The following is a 20,278-nucleotide window of genomic DNA, read 5'->3' on the forward strand; positions in this document are numbered from 1 at the left end:
CAATACAGCTAGCCAACGGCGATTAGCGCTGGCAACTGTGTACCTTGTCTTCATAATAAACACAGTACAGCTGCCACGGTTACTGGGTTTGGCTTCTTTACTGGTTACACAACTGGTTAAAAAAAACAAAAGAACAAGACGAAAAAGAAGATAATAAAGCACCCAGATTGTCATGAGCAACGTGACCCATTCGCCGCTCTCTGCTCTGGAGCAGCATCGCCAGAACAGCCAGTGAACCAGTAGGGCCAGTTTAAAAACAGCACTGGCCAGGGCTTGCGTATCAATCAGGGCAGCTCAACTCCAGCCACTGTTCACCTGTTCTAACCCAAAGACCTCTGTCTGACTCATTTAAAACGTGAATATGTTGTAATGACTGGGGGCGGGGGTGCAGGGGAGCTGGCAGAGATACTGAATGAAATCCAAGTGATCGCAAGTGCAAGGTTAGCCAGGGAGGCTGTCCCCTCAAGGAGAGAACACCAGCATCCAAACCCGCATTTATAACTGGAGACATCCGTGATCTCACGCCTGCATACCTGTCTCTCTCTCTCATAGGGACTGCCGTGGATGTGACACGTGCCAGGGAAGACGCCCTGTCTGCCACGTCACGCGTTTGTTTTGAAGTACAGTATACTGTATGCATAACTTATTTTAGGAAAGTGACCAAACCAACACACAGTGCAACCCTTGTAACAGAGTGTTAAAGCTGCTGCCCCAACACATTTTATACATTGTTAAGCTGTAAGCTTTATCCCCTCAGAGAAATGCTTCAAATCCTTGGATTTACAGGGGGGGAGGGGGGCTGTGTGCTCTGTGATCGGACCGGGCGTTTGAACAGGCATCTCTCGGGGTTTACATGCACACACACACACACACACACACACACACAAAAACAGACGCATTTTGATTGGCTGAATAATAACGCATGTTTTTATTTCTTGGTTTTGGAGTGAAATCCTTTTCCCTATAACCCCCTCTTTCCTGTGTGTTGCACGGCATGTTGGATGGATGGCGATCACGCCTCTAGCTCTTGGGCCCGGCCGGCTGCGGTTTCTTTAGGACGTGCTTCTCGATCAGCTGGCTGCCCCTCTTCTTGATCTCCTCCCGGCTCAGGGAGTAATCTTGCTCCTGGTTCAGGAACTGGAATGAGTCTGCGCAGCACAGCACAGGACACAGCATTAGAAAGCATCTGCACTTTCCCCATATACTCTGCATTTACCACCGTTTAGCCTGGTTTGCCATGTTTATTAATATGCTTCCCATCCTTCTCTATTCTTTAACATGCTTCCCCATGCTTTAGCCGTGCGTTAATACGGTTTGCTCTGTTTTTACTTTGTCATCATACATTCACAATTCCCTGTGCAGAAACCCCAGACACAGGGCACAGCGTTAGCAGGCATGCAGGAATACTACAAGAAACTGAACCGATTTCAATGCCTTTGAAATGTTAGATATTCACAATCCCCTTTACAGAGATCCCTGGGAATCTGGTTAGAGTACAAAGGCAGGTTCATACCGCTGGCACTCACTCTCCCTCGGATCACAAGACTCGAGCTCGCCCTCAGAGACGGAGCACGGCTGCAGCACGAACTACGGTAGAGTTAAAACTAAGCATGCCGCGTGTTTAACAGCTACCTTCAGACGCAGTGTCAGAGATCAGCTGGATAAGCATGCAGTGTGTTTACCTTCAGACGCAGTGCCAGAGATCAGCTGGATAAGTATGCAGTGTGTTTACCTTCAGACGCAGTGCCAGAGATCAGCTGGATAAGCATGCAGTGTGTTTACCTTCAGACGCAGTGCCAGAGATCAGCTGGATAAGCATGCAGTGTGTTTACCTTCAGACGCAGTGTCAGAGATCAGCTGGATAAGTATGCAGTGTGTTTACCTTCAGACGCAGTGCCAGAGATCAGCTGGATAAGCATGCAGTGTGTTTACCTTCAGACGCAGTGCCAGAGATCAGCTGGATAAGCATGCAGTGTGTTTACCTTCAGACGCAGTGCCAGAGATCAGCTGGATAAGTATGCAGTGTGTTTACCTTCAGACGCAGTGCCAGAGATCAGCTGGATAAGTATGCAGTGTGTTTACCTTCAGACGCAGTGTCAGAGTTCAGCTGGATAAGTATGCAGTGTGTTTACCTTCAGACGCAGTGCCAGAGATCAGCTGGATAAGCATGCAGTGTGTTTACCTTCAGACGCAGTGTCAGAGATCAGCTGGATAAGTATGCAGTGTGTTTACCTTCAGACGCAGTGCCAGAGATCAGCTGGATAGGGATTTTCACGTTCCCAGGCTCGTTCGATGCCGTCGTCTCCATGAAATGCCAGACCTGCGCAACAGCAGGAGAATATCAGTCCTGTGTTTGTTCTGTTCACTTTGCAGACAGTTTTTCACATGCTTCTGCTGTGTGTTTAACAGACCCTCAGTATGCTTTACCACGGCTCTACAGGCTTTAAAATGCTTGCCTGTTCTTTAGAACGCCTTCTCGTTTTGCATGGTATTCCAGTTTCCCACGTTCATAATATGCATTTACTACAGTTTGCCATGTTTTATTTGAATATGCTTTACCACACCTCTCTGTGCTTCTTTCCAATGCCTACCTATGCTTTACCATGCTTTCACTGTGCTTTACCATGCTTTCACTGTGCTTTACCATGCTTTCACTGTGCTTTACCATGCTTTCACTATGCTTTACCCTGCTTTCACTGTGCTTTACCATGCTTTCACTATGCTTTACCCTGCTTTCACTGTGCTTTACCATGCTTTCATTATGCTTTACCATGCTTTCACTGTGCTTTACCCTGCTTTACCATGCTTTCATTGTGCTTTACCCTGCTTTCACTATGCTTTACCATGCTTTCACTGTGCTTTACCATGCTTTCACTATGCTTTACCATGCTTTCACTATGCTTTACCATGCTTTCACTATGCTTTACCCTGCTTTCACTGTGCTTTATTGCAGTTGGCTATGCTTTTCCTATGGGAATGTAGCTATCACCCCTCCTGCAGTGTGGAGGGGGAGCAGGCAGCCAGACCTTGTCATGCTCCTCGATGGAGGCCTGCAGAGGCGGAGAGAGGCTGAGGAAGTAATCCAGCAGCTTCAGCATCTTCAGCTCGCAGCTTATCAGCTTATCATAAGAGTCCAGGGGAGCTCTTTCAACAGGCTTCTGCAACACAAACACACAGGGTCAGACTCCAGCCACACTGAGCTCTGGGGCTTGATCCAAGACTCCTATTCCAGAGCATTTGAGCCAGTGTAAGCCTGAGCCATTCCAGGTTTTACCGTGAGCTCTCTGAGAAATAATTCAGTCCAGTTAAGTTCTAGGATGTTGACTCAGCTGATAGAAGCCCCTTGATGGGCTCCCATCACAATGAGTCTTATTGCAACACTCCAGCACTCGAGGTCCAGTCCAGTCTAGTCCAGTCCAGGACTTGGTTCCAGTTAAGTCCTAAATAAGCTAACAGACTCTTGGCATGTTTAATGAAGTAATGTAGGACCTGGTAATAAATATCTGGACCGGAGTAGATACGGAGCACTCAGGTTGGGGTCCCTGGTGTACAGTAAGTGTTGAGTCGTACCTTGGAATCGAGGGTGAAGGAGTACAGTTTGAGGAACAGGTCATCTAACCCGTCCTGAGAGGAGTGGAGGACATCCTCAGTGACACAGAGTCTGGAGCTCCACAGGTTCCTCCTCCTCTCCTCCCTCTCCAGCTCCTCAGTGAGCTGCTGCCCCCTGCGCTCCTCCCTGCAAGACCAACAACAAAAACAAGTACGTGGTCTGCTTTCGTGTTACAGTACTTGCTTTGTAATAGATTTCATTCAAGTCCTATTGACTGAGCGATTGAGACCTGACTGCTCCGTACCTCTCAGTCTCCGGTCCCAGGTGGAACTTGTGCTGGGCATGTTCCAGCTGCAGCTCCTTCAGCCTGGACCTCAGCTCAGCCTCCCGGGCCTCGCACTCCGCAATCCTGCCCAGGAGGTGCGTCTGCTTGGCTCTCTGATTCACCAGCCTGCCCTCGATCGCCTACACACACACACACACACACACACACACACACACACACACACACACAGGCGCGCGCACAGACACACACACACACACACACACACACACACACACACACACACACACAGGCGCGCGCACAGACACACACACACACACACACACACACACACACACACACACACACACACACACACACACACACACACACACACAGGCGCGCGCACAGACAGGCACAGAGGCGCGCGCACAGACAGGCACAGAGGCACACACAGGCACCGAGCAGGAACACAGAAACGCTGTGTGAATACAGTACCATTACCCCATTAATCCCATGCATGGGGTGCGTTTCAAAGCATTTTCTCATTAGAATAAAAACCAGAAGTAGCCAGCATGTCGCGTGGAGTTTCACCTGAAACAGGGAAATCAAACCAAAGCAGCGGAGCGAGCCCCTGGCGGTGGATCTGTTGGCACTGTGTGGATTGTCTGTGATGTGAAATTGGCGACTCTTTGCACTGCTGTACAAACTAAACCCCGGGGCAGGTGTAGAGTTCTCTCAGCAGCAGGCCAGCTCACCTTGATATCAGAACAGCCGACAGCCCCCTTCAGCTTCTCCAGGTTCTGGCACAGCTTGGCTTGGATCTCGCTGTAGGACATGGCACCAGTCTTCAGACCTGTAATGAACAGCGTGGCACACTGTCAAGCAGCCATGTGATAGGGCTGCATCTTCATTATGAGTGGCACCATCTCAACTGCAGAACACCGAGCTGCAGCTCAGAGCCGCACAGAACGCCACTGCAGCTCAGAAACCTGCGGAACACCGAACTGCAGCTCAGAGCCCCCCGGAACACCGCTGCAGCTCAGAGCCCCCCGGAACACCGCTGCAGCTCAGAGCCCCCTGGAACACCGAGCTGCAGCTCAGAGCCCCCCGGAACACCACTGCAGCTCAGATCCCCCTGGAACACCACTGCAGCTCAGAGCCCCCTGGAACACCGCTGCAGCTCAGAACCCCCCGGAACACCGCTGCAGCTCAGAGCCCCCCGGAACACCGAGCTGCAGCTCAGAGCCCCCCGGAACACCGCTGCAGCTCAGAGCCCCCTGGAACACCGCTGCAGCTCAGAGCCCCCCGGAACACCGAGCTGCAGCTCAGAGCCCCCTGGAACACCGCTGCAGCTCAGATACCCGTGGAACACCGCTGCAGGCCAGCGCATGAAAACAGGGTTTATTCAGCTTGCGTTTTGTTAGTTATTATTATTAGTAGTAGTAGTATTACTAGAATACCTGTCATTGATGTTTCTGATATAATACGAATTTCAGTCTTTGGGTCTTTCAGTCTTTCCTACAAATTGGAGAAAACAAGAAATAGCAAGTCAGGGAACATAATGTCATTAGAAGTCATTTATTGTACAGTATACGTGACCAAAAAGTATTGAAAACACTGGTGTGTGTCCGGTGTCCTCTCTCCCCTCCTCCTCCTCCACCCCGCCCTGCCAGCCCCCTGGTGTGTGTCCTCTCTCCTCTCCTCCCTCCCCTCCTCCCCCCCCTCCCCCTGGTGTGTGTCCTCTCTCCTCTCCCCTCCTCTTCCTCCTCCACCCCACCCTGCCCACCCCCTGGTGTGTGCCCTCTCCTCCTCCCTCACTCACCCTCCTCACCCTGCCCGCCCCCTGGTGTGTGCCCTCTCCTCCTCCCCTCACTCACCCTCCTCGGCACGGATTTCTCCGCGATGTCCTTGTAACACAGCTTCTCCGCAGCCCCCATCTTCTTCTTCACGGCCAGTGAGATGTCCCGGGCCTTCCTCTCCTCCGTGTAATCCTGCTCCAGACCATCCAGCGCCATCTGCAGGACGCCCAGGGAATTACAGCTCCCCCGCAGGTAGAGAAAGGGACTGTGTTTGACCGTGCGTTGCTGTGCTTTTACTATGGGACTCTTTAATAAGAGCTGCTCACCTTGGCATGCTGCATGTCTGCCGTGGCGTCCTGTGTGATCTGAGTCAGGGTCTGCAGCTCTGCGCTGTGCGTCTTCAGAGCCGCCTCTGCGTCGCTCACCACCAGGGGCATGCGACGCACCTCCTGGGAGACAGAGCGGGGTTCAGCACAGCAGAGCACATATCACTAACAGAACACAAAGCTGACCTCCACAGCCACGACACTCCGCAGTTTCCTGCTCATTAAGCATTTCGAAATCTTGCTGCATTTTGACAGTACCCGCTTCTACCTGAGACTTGCAGTCTCTTTCAAACCCCTTAAAAACCTGAGAAGAGCTACAACGAGGAGCTCCATGAGACCCAAGAGCCATGTGCAGGACACTGAGCTAGCAGTGTTCCCATTTCAAATGTTCACTGTCGCTTTCTGAGTCGCTATGGCCACTCTCCAGGTCTCCACCCCCTTGCAGGGTCTCCTGGCCTCTCTCACCTCCTGCAGGAACTCCAGGATCTTCATGTAGGTCACCTGGAGCTTCTTGGCGGCCGCTGCTTTGATGAGCATCTTCTCAGTGCTGTTCTCCAGCTGTCGAATCCACTGCAACACAGGTTTGGGGAAGGTTCTTTTAGTGAACACATTGAAAGAGATTTATAGTCGGAACGTCTGTCGCTGAATTCATTTCTTTTGGTATTTCTAAATGTTTTCCCCGTGCTTTTCCCATGGTTGTTGTATGCATTGATACCCTGGCTTGACGTGTTTTTAATATGCTTTACCATACCTCTCTGTGCTTGATTACACTCTTTCAGTGAAGACATTGAGACAGACTCACAGATGACACTCTTGTGATTGAATCCATTAAGTTACCCAGAAGTATTTCTATATTTAGCACTACTGGTTGTTTAATAGTTTTCACTGTGCTTTATTACACTGCGCACAGCACCCCCCTGTGGTCACCTGCTGCTCCTGCACCCCAGTCTCGTCGGGGGTGCTCAGCTTGCCCATGGCAGCCAGCCTGTCCTGCAGGGTCTGCAGCTGCCTCTCCCGCTGCCTCACCTGGAAGCCGGCCGTGTTGCACAGATTGACGCGAGCGTAGAGCTTCCTGTTCAGAGTCTCCTTCACATCCTGGGCACAGAGAAGGAGCATTAGAAGCCACGCCCCCCGCCACGGAGCCAATCAGCAGCAGCTACACTTGCAATTCCACTGAGAGTGTAGATCTGCACCCAGAATGTCATGACAAAGCATCTGAAACACTTAAACCACCACAGGGTCTCTGAACAGGATTTCATCTGGTTTGATTCTTTAAATTTACTGACTTTCAGTGTGTTTGCAAGTGTGCGCTGGCTGCCTCTGATCTAGCTGCACTCTGCAGAGCTCTTCATCAGTAAAGGAAGCAGCATGCTTAACATCCTTTTTATTTTAGAGGAATAGAACACAAAACAATGAAATGTCTTTTTTTTTTTTAAGAAGGTAAGACGTATCCCTCTCCCCTCTCCCCTCTCCCCTCTCCCCTCTCCCCTCTCCCAGACAGCACCTGGACTCTGCTCCTCTCCATACACAGCCTCATCTCTTTCCTGTCTTTACACGCCTTGGTGATGAGAGTGTGGTCCATCTGTCCGCGGGGGAATCGTGAGGTCATGTCAGCACTGCAGTCCAACACTCAATCAATCAATCTTTATTTTTATATAGCACCTTTCATGATAGATCACCGCAAAGCGCTTTACAAGGATACAAACATTAAGAAATATTACATCAAAAATTAAAAACAAGCAAGACAGGGTAAGAAAACATTTCAAGATGTACAACCCTTACCATCAACACCTCATCTGTATCAGTGTGATGCCTTACCATCAACACCTCATCTCTGTACTGGACCAGTCTGAGTGCTGCTAGCTCTGTACTGGACCAGTCTGAGTGCTGCTAGCTCTGTACTGGACCTGTCTGAGTGCTGCTAGCTCTGTACTGGACCTGTCTGAGTGCTGCTAGCTCTGTACTGGACCTGTCTGAGTGCTGCACAGTCATGGTGCAAATCTGCAGGCTACAAAGTGCCTGTGCACAGTTTGTCAGTCTGAAACCCTACAGTTTGAGTGTGGAAGAGGCTGAAGCTTCACTGCAGGTTTGTATTTTCAGATGAATGAATCTCCTGTATAAATCGCCTGGCTGAGCTGCAGAAGCATGGTTCTTTTAAGCAGTTCTCAGCTGGCTCTGGTTTGGATGTTCTTGGGGCACCGCCTGTGAGGAGCTGCGCATCATGCCTTTCTGGAATTTATTCATAGACAAACCCTGAGAGTGCGTTCCAGTCCAAGGGAACGAGGCCCATTAGGGTTTTCCAGTCCTGTATTTAATTAATGAAGTAATTAGAGTCATCCGCTCTTTACCTTCCAGGCCTTGGCGAGGCTGGCCAGCTTCTCCTTGCTCTCAGCCCGAAGGCTCTTGATCATCTTCCTGTTCCTGGCAATCGCATCCTGGGAGGTCTGGTAATAAGACAGCTTGTAGTGTTCTGGAAACAAACGTCAACCCAGCTAGAATCTAACAGGAAGAATGTGCCTGCTGGCAGTATGAGTTTGTGCATCTCCTGTGTGTGGGCCCTCACTCACCCATGAGCTGAATCCTGCTGCGCTGGTCCTCTATGCGTTCACAGACGTCCTCTTCCTTGACCATCTTCATTCCGTCACTAGCCGTCCCTGTCCTGCTCAAACCGTCTCCTCGCTTTCCCTTCTGTCCACCTTCCCTTCTCGGGGCAATTCTGAGCTGCAGCCCATTGGTACAGCCAACTACCCGCTCATGACATCACTATGCCACATTATGACATCATAATAGTCATCCACCATGCCACAGTTCAACATTACAGTGCCACTGCTCTGGTATAAATGCACTGTGGTCTCAAACTGTTAGCTCATATACAGTATGGACTTGTGTGTGAGCTACAGTTCACTTCTACAGTCATTGGAACACCCCAGTGTGGATCAGGTCTCTATGGAGGCTCATAGACAGTCTGCTGGGCTGCAAGACTACTGTAGTGGAGCTCAGCACACTCAGCATAGGCTAGAGCTAGTGTGGGTGAACTTGAACGAACAAGCAACAGCCTCTAAACAAACACCCCACCCATCAGCACAGTAATCCTGTTCAATGCTATCCACCAGCGCCCCCTACAGCACACTCAATGAAACACACAGTCTGAGTGCACTCTGCACTTCACCTGCAGAGGAGGAGCAATCACCTTATAACAGTGCAGTGTTAACAAACTACAGCAGGAAGTACACAACACACATTTTATTGCACAGCAAATATTTTAAAGTAACGTACATTACATATTTGATTTGGGATCGACAAACACAACGCTTTGGATAAAGAAATCACGTTGTGTACATTGCAAATCTATAACAATCCAGATCATCACCTGCCATGACAATAATATTACATATATACACACACACACACACACACTGTATATACTGTATATATATCATTTGAATTTCCTGCTAGTGAATGCAAGCCATTGGTCTGAAATGTGATCAGAAAGTGCCGCTGAAAGTGATAAAGTGCAAAATGAAACACAAGTCACCCCCAGTCTGTCGGGTCACTCTTAGGATTTTGCTCATGCAGCTACAGGGGAGGGACAGTTTATTGAAGTGGAGTCTGGTTTGGGTGCTGGGCTTGTGTGAGTTTCTAACCCCACTTTCTCGTCTCTCATTGTTGTTCAGCAGGTGTGTGCCATTGCATGCTACAGTAAAGTCTCGCAGTGGTAATGCCCCAGGTGTGGAGAGGGTGTCAGGGGACAGCCTGCGTGTGTATCGGCTGTGTGTGCTGTTCACGCTTCTCCCTGGGGCTCCGCTGGGCTCAGGTGAGGGACGCAGGTGACCTCGCTTCAGAGGTGTCCAGGGCCCCCAGATCAGCGTGGCTTGGGGCAGTGACCCCCGACCCCGAACTCAATGTCTGTAGCCGGGGTCAGTACGAAGGATGCGCCCTGCCTGGAAGAGAGCCAGCTTTAGAGAGAAACCAGAACACAGTGCCAAATTTAACAGCAATAGAAACAGGGAACCCCAGCATGATAGTCATCACAGGGCAACTGACAGCCTCTGCAGCATCATTTGATAATGCTGTCTAGATTTATGAGCTGAATGATACAACAGCTTCAGAGCTCAAGGATCTGGAGATCCAAGAAGAGCCAAGAGGAACAACAAACAGCCATAAACACGGCATCATTTCCTGCCAGTCCTGTTTCAGTGTCGTGCAGTTCAGATCAGTATGTCCGAGGCAGGAGCACACACTGCTGGAGGGAATGGCTCCAGCTGGGAAGGTGTTATGCACAGCGGTGTGTGTGTGTGTGTGTGTGTGTGTGTGTGTGTGTGTGTGTGTGTGTGTGTGTGTGTGTGTGTGTGTGTGGGTGTGGGTGGTACCCGAGTCTCGCTGGCAGCCTCACTGGGGTCCTGTGGTGCCGGGTCCAGTCCAGCTGAATGCGGTCCACTTCAGAGAGAGTCTGCATGCGCTTCACCAAGCTTGCTGTCAGGAAGAGAAGCACACAGTTCTGCATCAGACAATGTAACAGAACCAGCACCGTGGGAAGAAGAGGACCTAGGTGGAAGAGCTTCTGCACTCACCCTTGTACTGCAGGAGAGAGCGGAGTCCTGGGGGGACGCGGGGCAGGGGGGGTCTGGAGGTGCGGTGGTTCGTGGTGAGCTGGGGACCCCGCCCTCCTGCACTCAGGGACAGACTCTGAGCGTGGCGACGCTGCTGGCTGCTTTCCTGCATCACACAGTTCATCCGCAACAGCAGGTCTGCAACGCACAAGAACCCAGCAAGCTGTGAAATACAATGCATTCATACACAGCTAACCCATCATCAGGAGGACCGCGCTTGCTAAGATCTGGGTGCAGCGTTCCTTGGTCTCTCTCGGTGCTATTTCTTTAAAGGGTTGTCACCTGAGCTGAGCAGCCTCTCCTTGGTGCTCAGCAGCTGTGTGTGCACCTCGCCTCTCTGGAAGTGCTTCAGCTGGAAGGGGCTCTCCTTCCCGGGTATGTACACAGCAGTAAGGGACTGGATCCCCTGCAGAGAGTCCTCCAGCAGCCAGCTCCCCCTGCAAGCCATACAAAGAACAACACGGACAGAATACAACAGAACAGAGAACAAGTGAGAGAAGAGAAAGAGAGAGCAGTCATCTCATTCGTGAGATGGACAGCACCCGAACTGACAGATGCTGTAGAAAGTGTAAATGTAATCTTTCTCCATTTTAGGATTATTGCGAAACATCTCTTAACTGAAGCAGAATGCAATCTATAACACTGTATCCCCCTTTCCTGCTCTCGCTTGCTCGCTCACACACACACACACACACACAGACACACACACGCACGCACACATGCACTCACACTCACACACACACACACACTCACACACATTCACAGACACACACACGCACAGACACACACACACGCACAGACACACACACACTCACTCACCTCCTCCCTGCAGCCCCCTCTTGCTGTGTCTGCTCCTCCCTCCTCCTCCCCCCTCGCCGGGGCAGCAGCTCACTCTCGGTCTTGGCTCTGCGCTCCAGCAGCACGGGTGCTCTGCCTCTGGGCCGCTCCGTGGGGCTGCAGGAGCTGGAGGAGCTGGAGGAGCTGGGGGGTTTGCCAGGCAGGCGGATCGGCAGGGGGGTGACCCCCTCCACGGGCTGCACCCTGCTGAAGAGAGGCTCCCCCACATCGTAGTCAGAGATCGCGTTCAACACCACCTGGAGCACAGTGTATTTTTGGTAGACTTATCACAGTGAGGGAATACATTCTGTTTGCAAAAGAAACCTAAACAGTAATGACAAACGGTTCGACTGGAAGTCTTCCATTGAAACGTTTGTCTTTACAGATGGACTTTGGAGTGTTTAATAGTTAGGGATGAGGTTCTATTAGCAGCAAAGCTTCAGTGTGCTGAAGGAGTCAGTCCAGGGTACCTTGGTGCAGGGCTCCCTCCTCGTGTTGGGACCGTGCCCCCCGCCCCGCTCCCGGGCACAGGGGTCTGTCCCGGAGCTCAGGGGGGAAAGCCCCCGCTGGTCTGACTGCTGAGGACGTCCTGTCGGGATCGTCTTGGACACGGCCTGCCGATGAAACCCCAATATGAGTGAAAGAACAAAAACAGCAGCAACGCACTCCACACACTAGATATCTATAGAGCTCTGTAGCAGCCCTCACCTCCACACACTAGATATCTACAGAGCTCTGTAGCAGCCCTCACCTCCACACACTAGATATCTACAGAGCTCTGCAGCAGCAACACACTCCACACACTAGATATCTATAGAGCTCTGTAGCTGCAACGCACTCCACACACTAGATATCTATAGAGCTCTGCAGCAGCCCTCACCTCCACACACTAGATATCTATAGAGCTCTGTAGCTGCAACGCACTCCACACACTAGATATCTATAGAGCTCTGCAGCAGCAACGCACTCCACACACTAGATATCTATAGAGCTCTGTAGCAGCCCTCACCTCCACACACTAGATATCTATAGAGCTCTGTAGCAGCCCTCACCTCCACACACTAGATATCTATAGAGCTCTGTAGCAGCAACGCACTCCACACACTAGATATCTATAGAGCTCTGCAGCAGCAACGCACTCCACACACTAGATATCTATAGAGCTCTGTAGCAGCCCTCACCTCCACACACTAGATATGTATAGAGCTCTGTAGCAGCAACGCACTCCACACACTAGATATCTATAGAGCTCTGCAGCAGCAATGCACTCCACACACTAGATATCTATAGAGCTCTGTAGCAGCCCTCACCTCCACACACTAGATATCTATAGAGCTCTGTAGCAGCCCTCACCTCCACACACTAGATATCTATAGAGCTCTGCAGCAGCCCTCACCTCCACACACTAGATATCTATAGAGCTCTGCAGCAGCCCTCACCTCCACACACTAGATATCTATAGAGCTCTGTAGCTGCAACGCACTCCACACACTAGATATCTATAGAGCTCTGCAGCAGCAACGCACTCCACACACTAGATATCTATAGAGCTCTGTAGCAGCCCTCACCTCCACACACTAGATATCTATAGAGCTCTGTAGCAGCAACGCACTCCACACACTAGATATCTATAGAGCTCTGCAGCAGCAACGCACTCCACACACTAGATATCTATAGAGCTCTGTAGCAGCCCTCACCTCCACACACTAGATATCTATAGAGCTCTGCAGCAGCAACGCACTCCACACACTAGATATCTATAGAGCTCTGTAGCAGCCCTCACCTCCACACACTAGATATCTATAGAGCTCTGCAGCAGCAACGCACTCCACACACTAGATATCTATAGAGCTCTGTAGCAGCCCTCACCTCCACACACTAGATATCTATAGAGCTCTGTAGCAGCCCTCACCTCCACACACTAGATATCTATAGAGCTCTGCAGCAGCAACACACTCCACACACTAGATATCTATAGAGCTCTGCAGCAGCCCTCACCTCCACACACTAGATATCTATAGAGCTCTGCAGCAGCACTCACCTCCACAGACTGAGCGGATGATTCACTCCCATCTTTGCGCTGTGACCGAGTCGAGGGTCTCCTGCTGAAGCAAGCGGAGTGATAAGGGTTAAAGGTTCTGACCAGTAACTGACCAGTAGCGTTTATTTATTGAAATCGGTAACTACAGGGCTCAGCAAGTGTACATGGAGATGATACAGAAAGTGGCCCTTATAATGAGCAGATATCTCCTGTTGAAGCAAGTAAGAATAACAGGTTCTTCTGTTGTTGCAAGCAAAGCGAGTGCTTCATACACCAAACCCGTTGTGTTTATTTATTGCAATCTGGAGGTACAGGTTAGTTTGAGTGTACATGCGTCTCCCACGCTTCATAAAGCCTCCCTTTAAGAAGTGACGTGTAATAATGATGCAGCTCAAGGCTAGCCAGCTCAACCACACCTGACACTGGTTTCACTTCTACTAAAATCTCATAAAGGTAGCAGATAAACAACAACCCTGGATCACCTGTGCCTGGCCCCGACCCCCCCGGTGCTGTCGCTGTCCCACACTTTGCAGCACCCCTTACTCAGGGCCAGGTGTGCTTTTGGAGCTCTGGGGGGCTCCTTGTGGGGGGCTCCCGTGCCTCTGGGCTTTTTGGTTCGGTCGCTGCAGTCCGGGAGCTCCTTCGCTGGGGGGGCGAGAGGGGGCTGCTGCTGCTGGCTGGCTCGCGCTGGAGAGTAGAGGCACCTGAAACGGATGAAGCAAATTGTTTATTTGAGTGATCTCAATGTACACTCTGGAGGAAGTCACATCTGCACCTCCGATCATTCAGTTCAGCTCTATTATTAACCCTTAACTACCAGGGGGGGGTACCCACTTGGCGGTGTTCTCGTACTCGTCCCTGGCGGTCCTCTTGGTGACCGGCCGGCTCTCACAGCGCCCCTCGCTGGTGATGACACTGACGGTGCAGGTGTACTCGGTGTTGGCTGCCAGCCTGCGTGCGGTGTAGCTCCTCTCCGTGCCCAGGTACACCACTCTCCCGTTGATGCACAGCTCGAAGTTAAACAGCCGGCCCAGCGGCACCTCGGGGATATCCCAGCTCACGGAAATCTCGTGGCGCCCCAGGACGGTGACCGCCAGCTTGCTGGGCGCGTGGTCCCCTGGGTCTGCTGTCCTGACCTCGACCCGTGCCATGGCACCCCTCCCCGTGGACCCCAGGGCACACACCCCAAACTCGTACAGGGAGGAGGGGGAGAGTCCGCCCGCGATGCAGCTGAGCTCCGTGGTGGTGTCCAGTGGGGTCTCTCCCCTGAAGAGCTGGTACCCCTTCAGGGGACCCTGCGGATCGGCCGGGGGAGCCCAGCTCAGCTTCACCTGCGTCTGGGTGCAGCCAATCACACGCAGATCCTGAGGACTGCCGGGCAGAGACGCCTCCGTCTGCACAGCCCATCGGACGGCTTCACTGTAGGGGCTGGTGTCACCCCCCGGCGTGGAGAGGCGGAGCCTGAAGAGGAACGCCTGACCAGGTGGGATCTCCGTCAGGGTGAAGCAAGACTGGAGCCCCGAGTACAACAGGCAGGATCCGTCGAAGAGACTGAAACACCAATGAAATGTGCAAATGCACTGGTATATTGTTAACTATGCAACTATGTAAATCCAACGAACAGCTGTTTAATTTGAGGGGGACAGAGTCAGAGATCTAGAGACGGTGATAATAAGATACTAATAAGATCATCAGGGCACGGAGGGCCTGTATCCGTGGTCCTGCCCGCTGTTCCGTTCCTCACCTGTAGGTGACCTCCAGGCCGCTCCCGGGGGTGCATGTCTCCCAGGAGACCAGGACAGAACCCGAATCCAGGCGCTCCATCCGCGGGGGAAGGGGTTTGGGGAGGCGCTGCAGCTTGGTCAGAGTGAGGCTCACTTCCTCCAGCAGCTCCTTCCCTGCTGTCTTGGAGCACACCAGAGACTGGGAGGAGAAATGCAGCCAGCTATCATTGTGTTTGTTTGTACAGAGACTGAGAGGACAAACACAGCCAGCTATCGTTGTGTTTGTTTGTACAGAGACTGGGAGGACAAACACAGCCAGCTATCGTTGTGTTTGTTTGTACCATACTTATCTTCACTATGCTCTGACCCACGGAACACTGCACTACGTTATTTAAAGCAATGTGCGGACTTCAGGGCTCAGGATAGGGGAAGGCCCATGGAAAGGGAATGCTGTGTGAATGAATGATGAACTCTCACCTTTAAGAGCTCCTCTAGTTTCCTGTGCTCTCTCAGTTTCAGGACTCCGCTGGGCTGGGAAGCCAGAACCTTCACTGTCCTGTGGGTGATGGGTGTGGGGAGGCACAGGGTAAGAGATGAAGCAGAACTTCAGACTTCTAGACAAAATGTTACACACCCCAGTACAAACAGCTTCATTAAACAGGAGTGAAGTCATTAAACAGGAGTGAAGTCATTAAACAGGAGTGAAGTCATTAAACAGGAGTGAAGTCATTTCAAGAAGCAGACATGTAACAGCAGTAAGAGCCTCTCATGTGCAGCGGCTGGACCGGTTTGATGTAATTCTCTCTAAAGCATTGTGTACATTGCAGCAAACCAGGCGCTGTCTTGGTCCTCCGCCTGCAGGAGGCGGTAGAGCGAGTTCAGCAGCTGGGGGAAGGCAGGGCTCTGCAGGACGTGGGCGTGGCCTTCCGCTTCCGTTGCCAGGCAACTCAGAGCGAAGCAGGCGTTCTTACTGCCTCCAGTGTCAGGCTGAGCCAGCATGGCTCCCAGAGAGACAACCTGAACGAAACAAAGCAAAAGGGTCGGCAGAGCGTTCCACTTTACAACCCCACGGGGGTAAGGGGGGTTTGACTCACCATGCCCGGGGCCTCTGCCATGCTGAGTATCCGCTGGAGCCCCGAGTCCGTGTTGCACAGCCGACCCAGAGCGAAGGCAGCGTTCATCCCACACCCTGCAGCCCGGAGAGAGAGAGGAGAGAGGAGAGAGGAGAGAGAGAGAGAGAGAGAGAGAGAGAGAGAGAGGGAGAGAGAGAGGAGAGAGAGAGAGAGAGAGGGAGGGAGAGAGAGAGGATGTGAGACAGAGAGAGAGAGACAGAGAGAGAGAGAGTGAGAGAGAGAGAGAGAGAGAGGGTGTGACAGAGAGAGAGAGACGAGAGAGAGAATTATTTTACAATGCAATAATTCATGCAATAAACTACATTTGCATGAATTTGATATTTCCCTAAAATTCACTTCCACCAGCTGCTAGCTGTTTGAATGGGAGCCCTGGAAGAGCTGCCTCAGTGCGCCTCCTACCTGCCTCGTCCCCCCTGAGCGAGCCGATGAGCTTGGAGATTATCCTGGAGGAGCTGGGGTGCTCCAGGAGCCTGCGGCACCCCGACTCGCACATCGAGAGGCGAGCCAGCACCAGGGCGGCGTTGCTGACCGTCCACTCGCTCCTCGCGTCCAGCAGGGCGGTCACGCTGTCTACCATCTCCACGAAGCCACGCTCCCCCAGGATCCACCACCGCCCCTCACTGCTCTCCGCCTGCAGGGGACAGGGCTGGAATTCATCCCAGAGCCACGCGCAACTCAATACAGCGTCAGAGTAACACTGCAGCATTGCAACCACTGCTGTGCCCTAACAGCAGACCCAGGGCTTCAGCCACTGCAATGACATCACAACTCAATAAGCAGGTCCTGAGTTTGATTACCAGGGTGCCGATGGTGCCAGCTGCGTTCATCACCGCCTCGGCATCGTCCCAGCTCAGCAGTGCGGTCAGCGTTCCCAGCAGGTCCCCGGCCCCTCCCAGTGACACCAGCTGCTGGGTCCCAGTCTCGCTCTCCGCAATGGAGCCCAGGATGTAGGCCGCGTTGCTGCACAGCCTGCAAACCACAAAGAGAGAAGGAATCGTTGAAGGAGGGGCTTTCATAACCCTCTCATCACTGCAAAGATTCCAGTGCGGTTCGTAGAATGCTGACCCCCGGAAGGTTCTGTGACTCAATGATGCTTCGTTGCTAAGTCAGTGTGTATAAAGAATAGGGGTTTGGAGGAGAACACAGAAGAAGCATAACCTGCAGCACAGAACAGAAGCACTTCAGGGCCAGCATATTACAGGCTCGGTTTCTTCACTCAAGTCTAATATTTCAAGATCAAGTCCACTGTACTGCAGAATGCATATCGCCCTGGACCCCAGGCTGACTAAACTTGGGCTTGAATGCCTGCTGTACAGTGTCTGTCTAATTCTTCTTGATCCACGTGTTCCTATATATTAATGATATTCAGTAAAATGCACTGGATGTGAATATTAAACATGGCATCGGTTTCAGGCTGGATCAGTTCCAGGTTTGTCTGTTTTGCTGTCAGGCAGGCGCTGGCCAGCTCATACTTATTGACTGTTCAAAGTTCAGCTGCAGGACCCTTGTTGCCACAGAAACCAGTAAACTACCCCCCTGGCCAGGCTCTGCTGAACTGCTTTCTGCTGCTGGTTTTGTTTGTCATGATAACTCAGTGGTTAGGCTGGGGAGGGGGAGGGGGTGACATGCAAGGGGCGAGGGAGGCTGGTGTATTTACTGTACTTGGAAATGTCCAGGTAATATCATTATTTTAATTTAGTACATTGAGATTCTAACCCTAACCCTAACCCAGTGTAAGAAACTCCACAGCTTGGAACCCGAACCCTAACCTACCCTAACCCTAACACACCCTAACCCTAACCCACCCTAACCCTAACACACCCTAACGCTAACCCTAACACACCCTAACCCTGACACACCCTAACCCTAACCCTAACGCTAACCCTCCCCTCCTGGAAAATAAGCGCTCCTCCAATATTGACTGTGAAATCTAAACAGCTGCTTTCATGAGAGGAGCTCGAGAGAAGAGACTAGGGAGCTGACAGCCGACAGCACCCCCTCCCCCATCACACACACACACAGAGCTGTGCATCTCAACGAGCTCTATCAAAGTGCACGACCCAGCCAGCTCACCGTGTTTCTGTGGACGTCAGTAAGCGGCACAGAGCCCGCATGTAGTCCTGGCTGCTGGGGTCTCGCAGCATACTCTCTATCAGTCCCTCCTTGTCCTGGTGCAGCTCCCACACCAGCGCCTCCACCACGCCCATAACCTGCCCGGGATCCTGGGAGAGGAGCCCCCTCAGCACGCCACACCACTCCAACACCATGACCGGCACCTCCGAATCACAGCGCGGCAGCAGGGGGAGAGAGCGCTCACATCGGTCAAGAGTGTTTAAGGTTCGATGTTTGCAGCGACTTTGATAAGTGGCATTGCATATGCAAACAAACACTGTCCAGACCAGCAGCAGGTTTTAGACAGCTCTCCTCGTCTTTACTGTAGCCCTTTTCCTGTAGCATCCACACACAGGATCGGCGAGGATAGTGGAGAAAATACCCTTTAGTGGAGGTGGCAGTAAACACGCGTATAGAGCGCTGCGTTTGTGTTTGTTTGTAGCCTTTGTTTTTTTGGCATGATTAAAAAGTCCTTACATGCAAAATACACACGCGTCTCCTCTGTCAGAGTTCAGGCAAATACACCAATAAAAAGCCAATGCGTGCAAACTTTTAAAATATGCGCTCAAAAAGAGCCGTCCTTTTTCTTCTTATATAAACTTTTAAAAGTACTGGAGAAAATAAAATTGAATTTCAGTGATCTGCACAAACAAATCGTCTTCCACAAATCTTTTTTTTTTTTTTTTTTTTTACAGCATATTGTGGGAGTTTCTTCGCTGTTTGCGAACTTGTTTTTCGAATTTATTCTCCTTCTTTTCGGACTGCATTGAAACAAAGCTGTTTGGAATGGTTACACGGTCCTGACAGCGCCTCCATATCGGTCCCGTGCGTCTCTCTGTCCGTTCCTGCTCACAGCGTCTCTCTATCTCAAGAGCTTTGTTTGGTTTTAATGCGTATTTCAAACGCGCTGACAGGTTTGTACTGAGCTGTTTGGTGCCGCTGCTAAATAACAAGAAGGAGGAGTTTGAATAAACTAGACAGCGCCGTTAGTTACTCCGTTTCTGTGTGCTCAGGGCAGGTAACACACACACACACACACACACACAGTTTCCATTATTTCAATAAATCAGGTACGAACGACACGATTTCATAATTTACCGTTTCCAAACGAATAACGACCGTTCTCTAATGCGACGGGCATGCGAGGCAGGTAAGCGGGGTTAGCTAGTCAAAACAGTAACAGTTCAGAGCCCCGTCAGCACAATATGTATTTGTTTTGTATTTAATGTATTGTAACATTCGTTTAATTAACCAAGGTTTTAAAAGCATGTTTTTAATCATTTTTTCTTAATGCCCATCCGAGGTCCGCTATTCACCGGCCCCACGCTCACAGTGTCATTAACCCTTTCATACATTAACTATGGAAAAATGGGTGTCGTTTTGGACAGATCATAAAACCAGTGCGAGGAAAGGCACTGCCCAGTAAAGAAAGCATTGCGCTCCCTGATGTGGAGGAGGTGTGGGCTCAAGTATGAGCAGAGCCAGACACGGGCTCCCTCATTGAAACAGTCTGTCAAGCATGTGTCGAGGGAGATGCGAGCCTGTGTGAGCTCATACAAACTGGACTGTCATCAAGGCCCGCTGTCTCATCGGGAGTAGTCGATTCTGCGAAGGCTGGAAAGCCACCATCGAATTCAGGATGATGGCTTCTTTCTTTTTAGACGTTAGTTGTCGATGACGCAGCGCCCTGCCGACACGTTTCCACGGAGATGCAACAGGAAAGGTCATTCATTCGTCCATCCCTCTGTCTGTTTTATTAATGTATTTCAATGAACACAGCTGTGCGTTGTCTCGTTTCCAGTCCTAGCGCTTCTTGTAAAGAAGGATTCAGAGACCATTTGACTGGGAATAAATAAACGCGCGCACGCACGCACTCGTAAA

The 20,278-nt window shown here is 51.3% G+C and overlaps 2 protein-coding genes across 4 annotated transcripts; both read right to left on the reverse strand.

Moving 5' to 3' along the window:
• Positions 1-912: 912 nt before the first annotated feature.
• LOC117396983 (coiled-coil domain-containing protein 183-like) lies at positions 913-9,069 on the reverse strand. Its single transcript, XM_058987200.1, has 14 exons — positions 8,508-9,069; positions 8,289-8,410; positions 7,445-7,522; positions 6,868-7,035; positions 6,406-6,510; positions 5,941-6,063; positions 5,693-5,830; positions 5,276-5,333; positions 4,571-4,668; positions 3,855-4,015; positions 3,571-3,736; positions 3,027-3,158; positions 2,233-2,320; positions 913-1,148 (listed from the first exon to the last, which is right to left on the reverse strand). The coding sequence occupies exons 1-14, from the start codon at positions 8,575-8,577 to the stop codon at positions 1,021-1,023; spliced, it is 1,635 nt and encodes a 544-aa protein (XP_058843183.1). The 5' UTR covers positions 8,578-9,069; the 3' UTR covers positions 913-1,020.
• Positions 9,070-9,168: 99 nt separating this feature from the next.
• Positions 9,169-19,863, reverse strand: LOC117396984 (uncharacterized). Of its 3 annotated transcripts, none has more exons than XM_058986676.1 (16): positions 18,359-19,863; positions 17,083-17,254; positions 16,685-16,916; positions 16,247-16,341; positions 15,973-16,169; positions 15,630-15,708; positions 15,173-15,351; positions 14,263-14,979; positions 13,911-14,132; positions 13,429-13,489; positions 11,858-12,001; positions 11,370-11,644; positions 10,833-10,987; positions 10,512-10,688; positions 10,311-10,413; positions 9,169-9,881 (listed from the first exon to the last, which is right to left on the reverse strand). In XM_058986676.1, the coding sequence occupies exons 1-16, from the start codon at positions 18,550-18,552 to the stop codon at positions 9,803-9,805; spliced, it is 3,081 nt and encodes a 1,026-aa protein (XP_058842659.1). In that variant the 5' UTR covers positions 18,553-19,863; the 3' UTR covers positions 9,169-9,802. The 3 variants fall into 3 exon arrangements, with proteins under 3 accessions (XP_058842659.1, XP_058842660.1, XP_058842657.1); XM_058986677.1 differs by having other exon boundaries at positions 10,334-10,413; positions 13,429-13,492; XM_058986674.1 differs by having other exon boundaries at positions 13,429-13,492.
• Positions 19,864-20,278: the final 415 nt, after the last annotated feature.

Source organism: Acipenser ruthenus, chromosome 15 (genome assembly GCF_902713425.1).
Source record: "Acipenser ruthenus chromosome 15, fAciRut3.2 maternal haplotype, whole genome shotgun sequence".
In the NCBI taxonomy this organism is placed as follows: domain Eukaryota; kingdom Metazoa; phylum Chordata; class Actinopteri; order Acipenseriformes; family Acipenseridae; genus Acipenser; species Acipenser ruthenus.

Excerpts from the sequence above, each read along its gene's own strand:
- LOC117396983 (XM_058987200.1), bottom strand. The coding sequence starts at position 8,577 with ATGAAGATGGTCAAGGAAGAGGACGTCTGTGAACGCATAGAGGACCAG. Across the intron at positions 5,831-5,940 it reads CAGACATGCAGCATGCCAAG|ATGGCGCTGGATGGTCTGGA; the intron begins GTGAGCAGCTCT and ends GGCGTCCTGCAG. Across the intron at positions 2,321-3,026 it reads CCATCGAGGAGCATGACAAG|GTCTGGCATTTCATGGAGAC; the intron begins GTCTGGCTGCCT and ends GCTGTTGCGCAG.
- LOC117396984 (XM_058986674.1), bottom strand. The coding sequence starts at position 18,552 with ATGGTGTTGGAGTGGTGTGGCGTGCTGAGGGGGCTCCTCTCCCAGGAT. Across the intron at positions 16,342-16,684 it reads GCTCAGGGGGGACGAGGCAG|GGTGTGGGATGAACGCTGCC; the intron begins GTAGGAGGCGCA and ends TCCGGGCTGCAG. Across the intron at positions 13,493-13,910 it reads GGGGTCGGGGCCAGGCACAG|CAGGAGACCCTCGACTCGGT; the intron begins GTGATCCAGGGT and ends CGCTTGCTTCAG.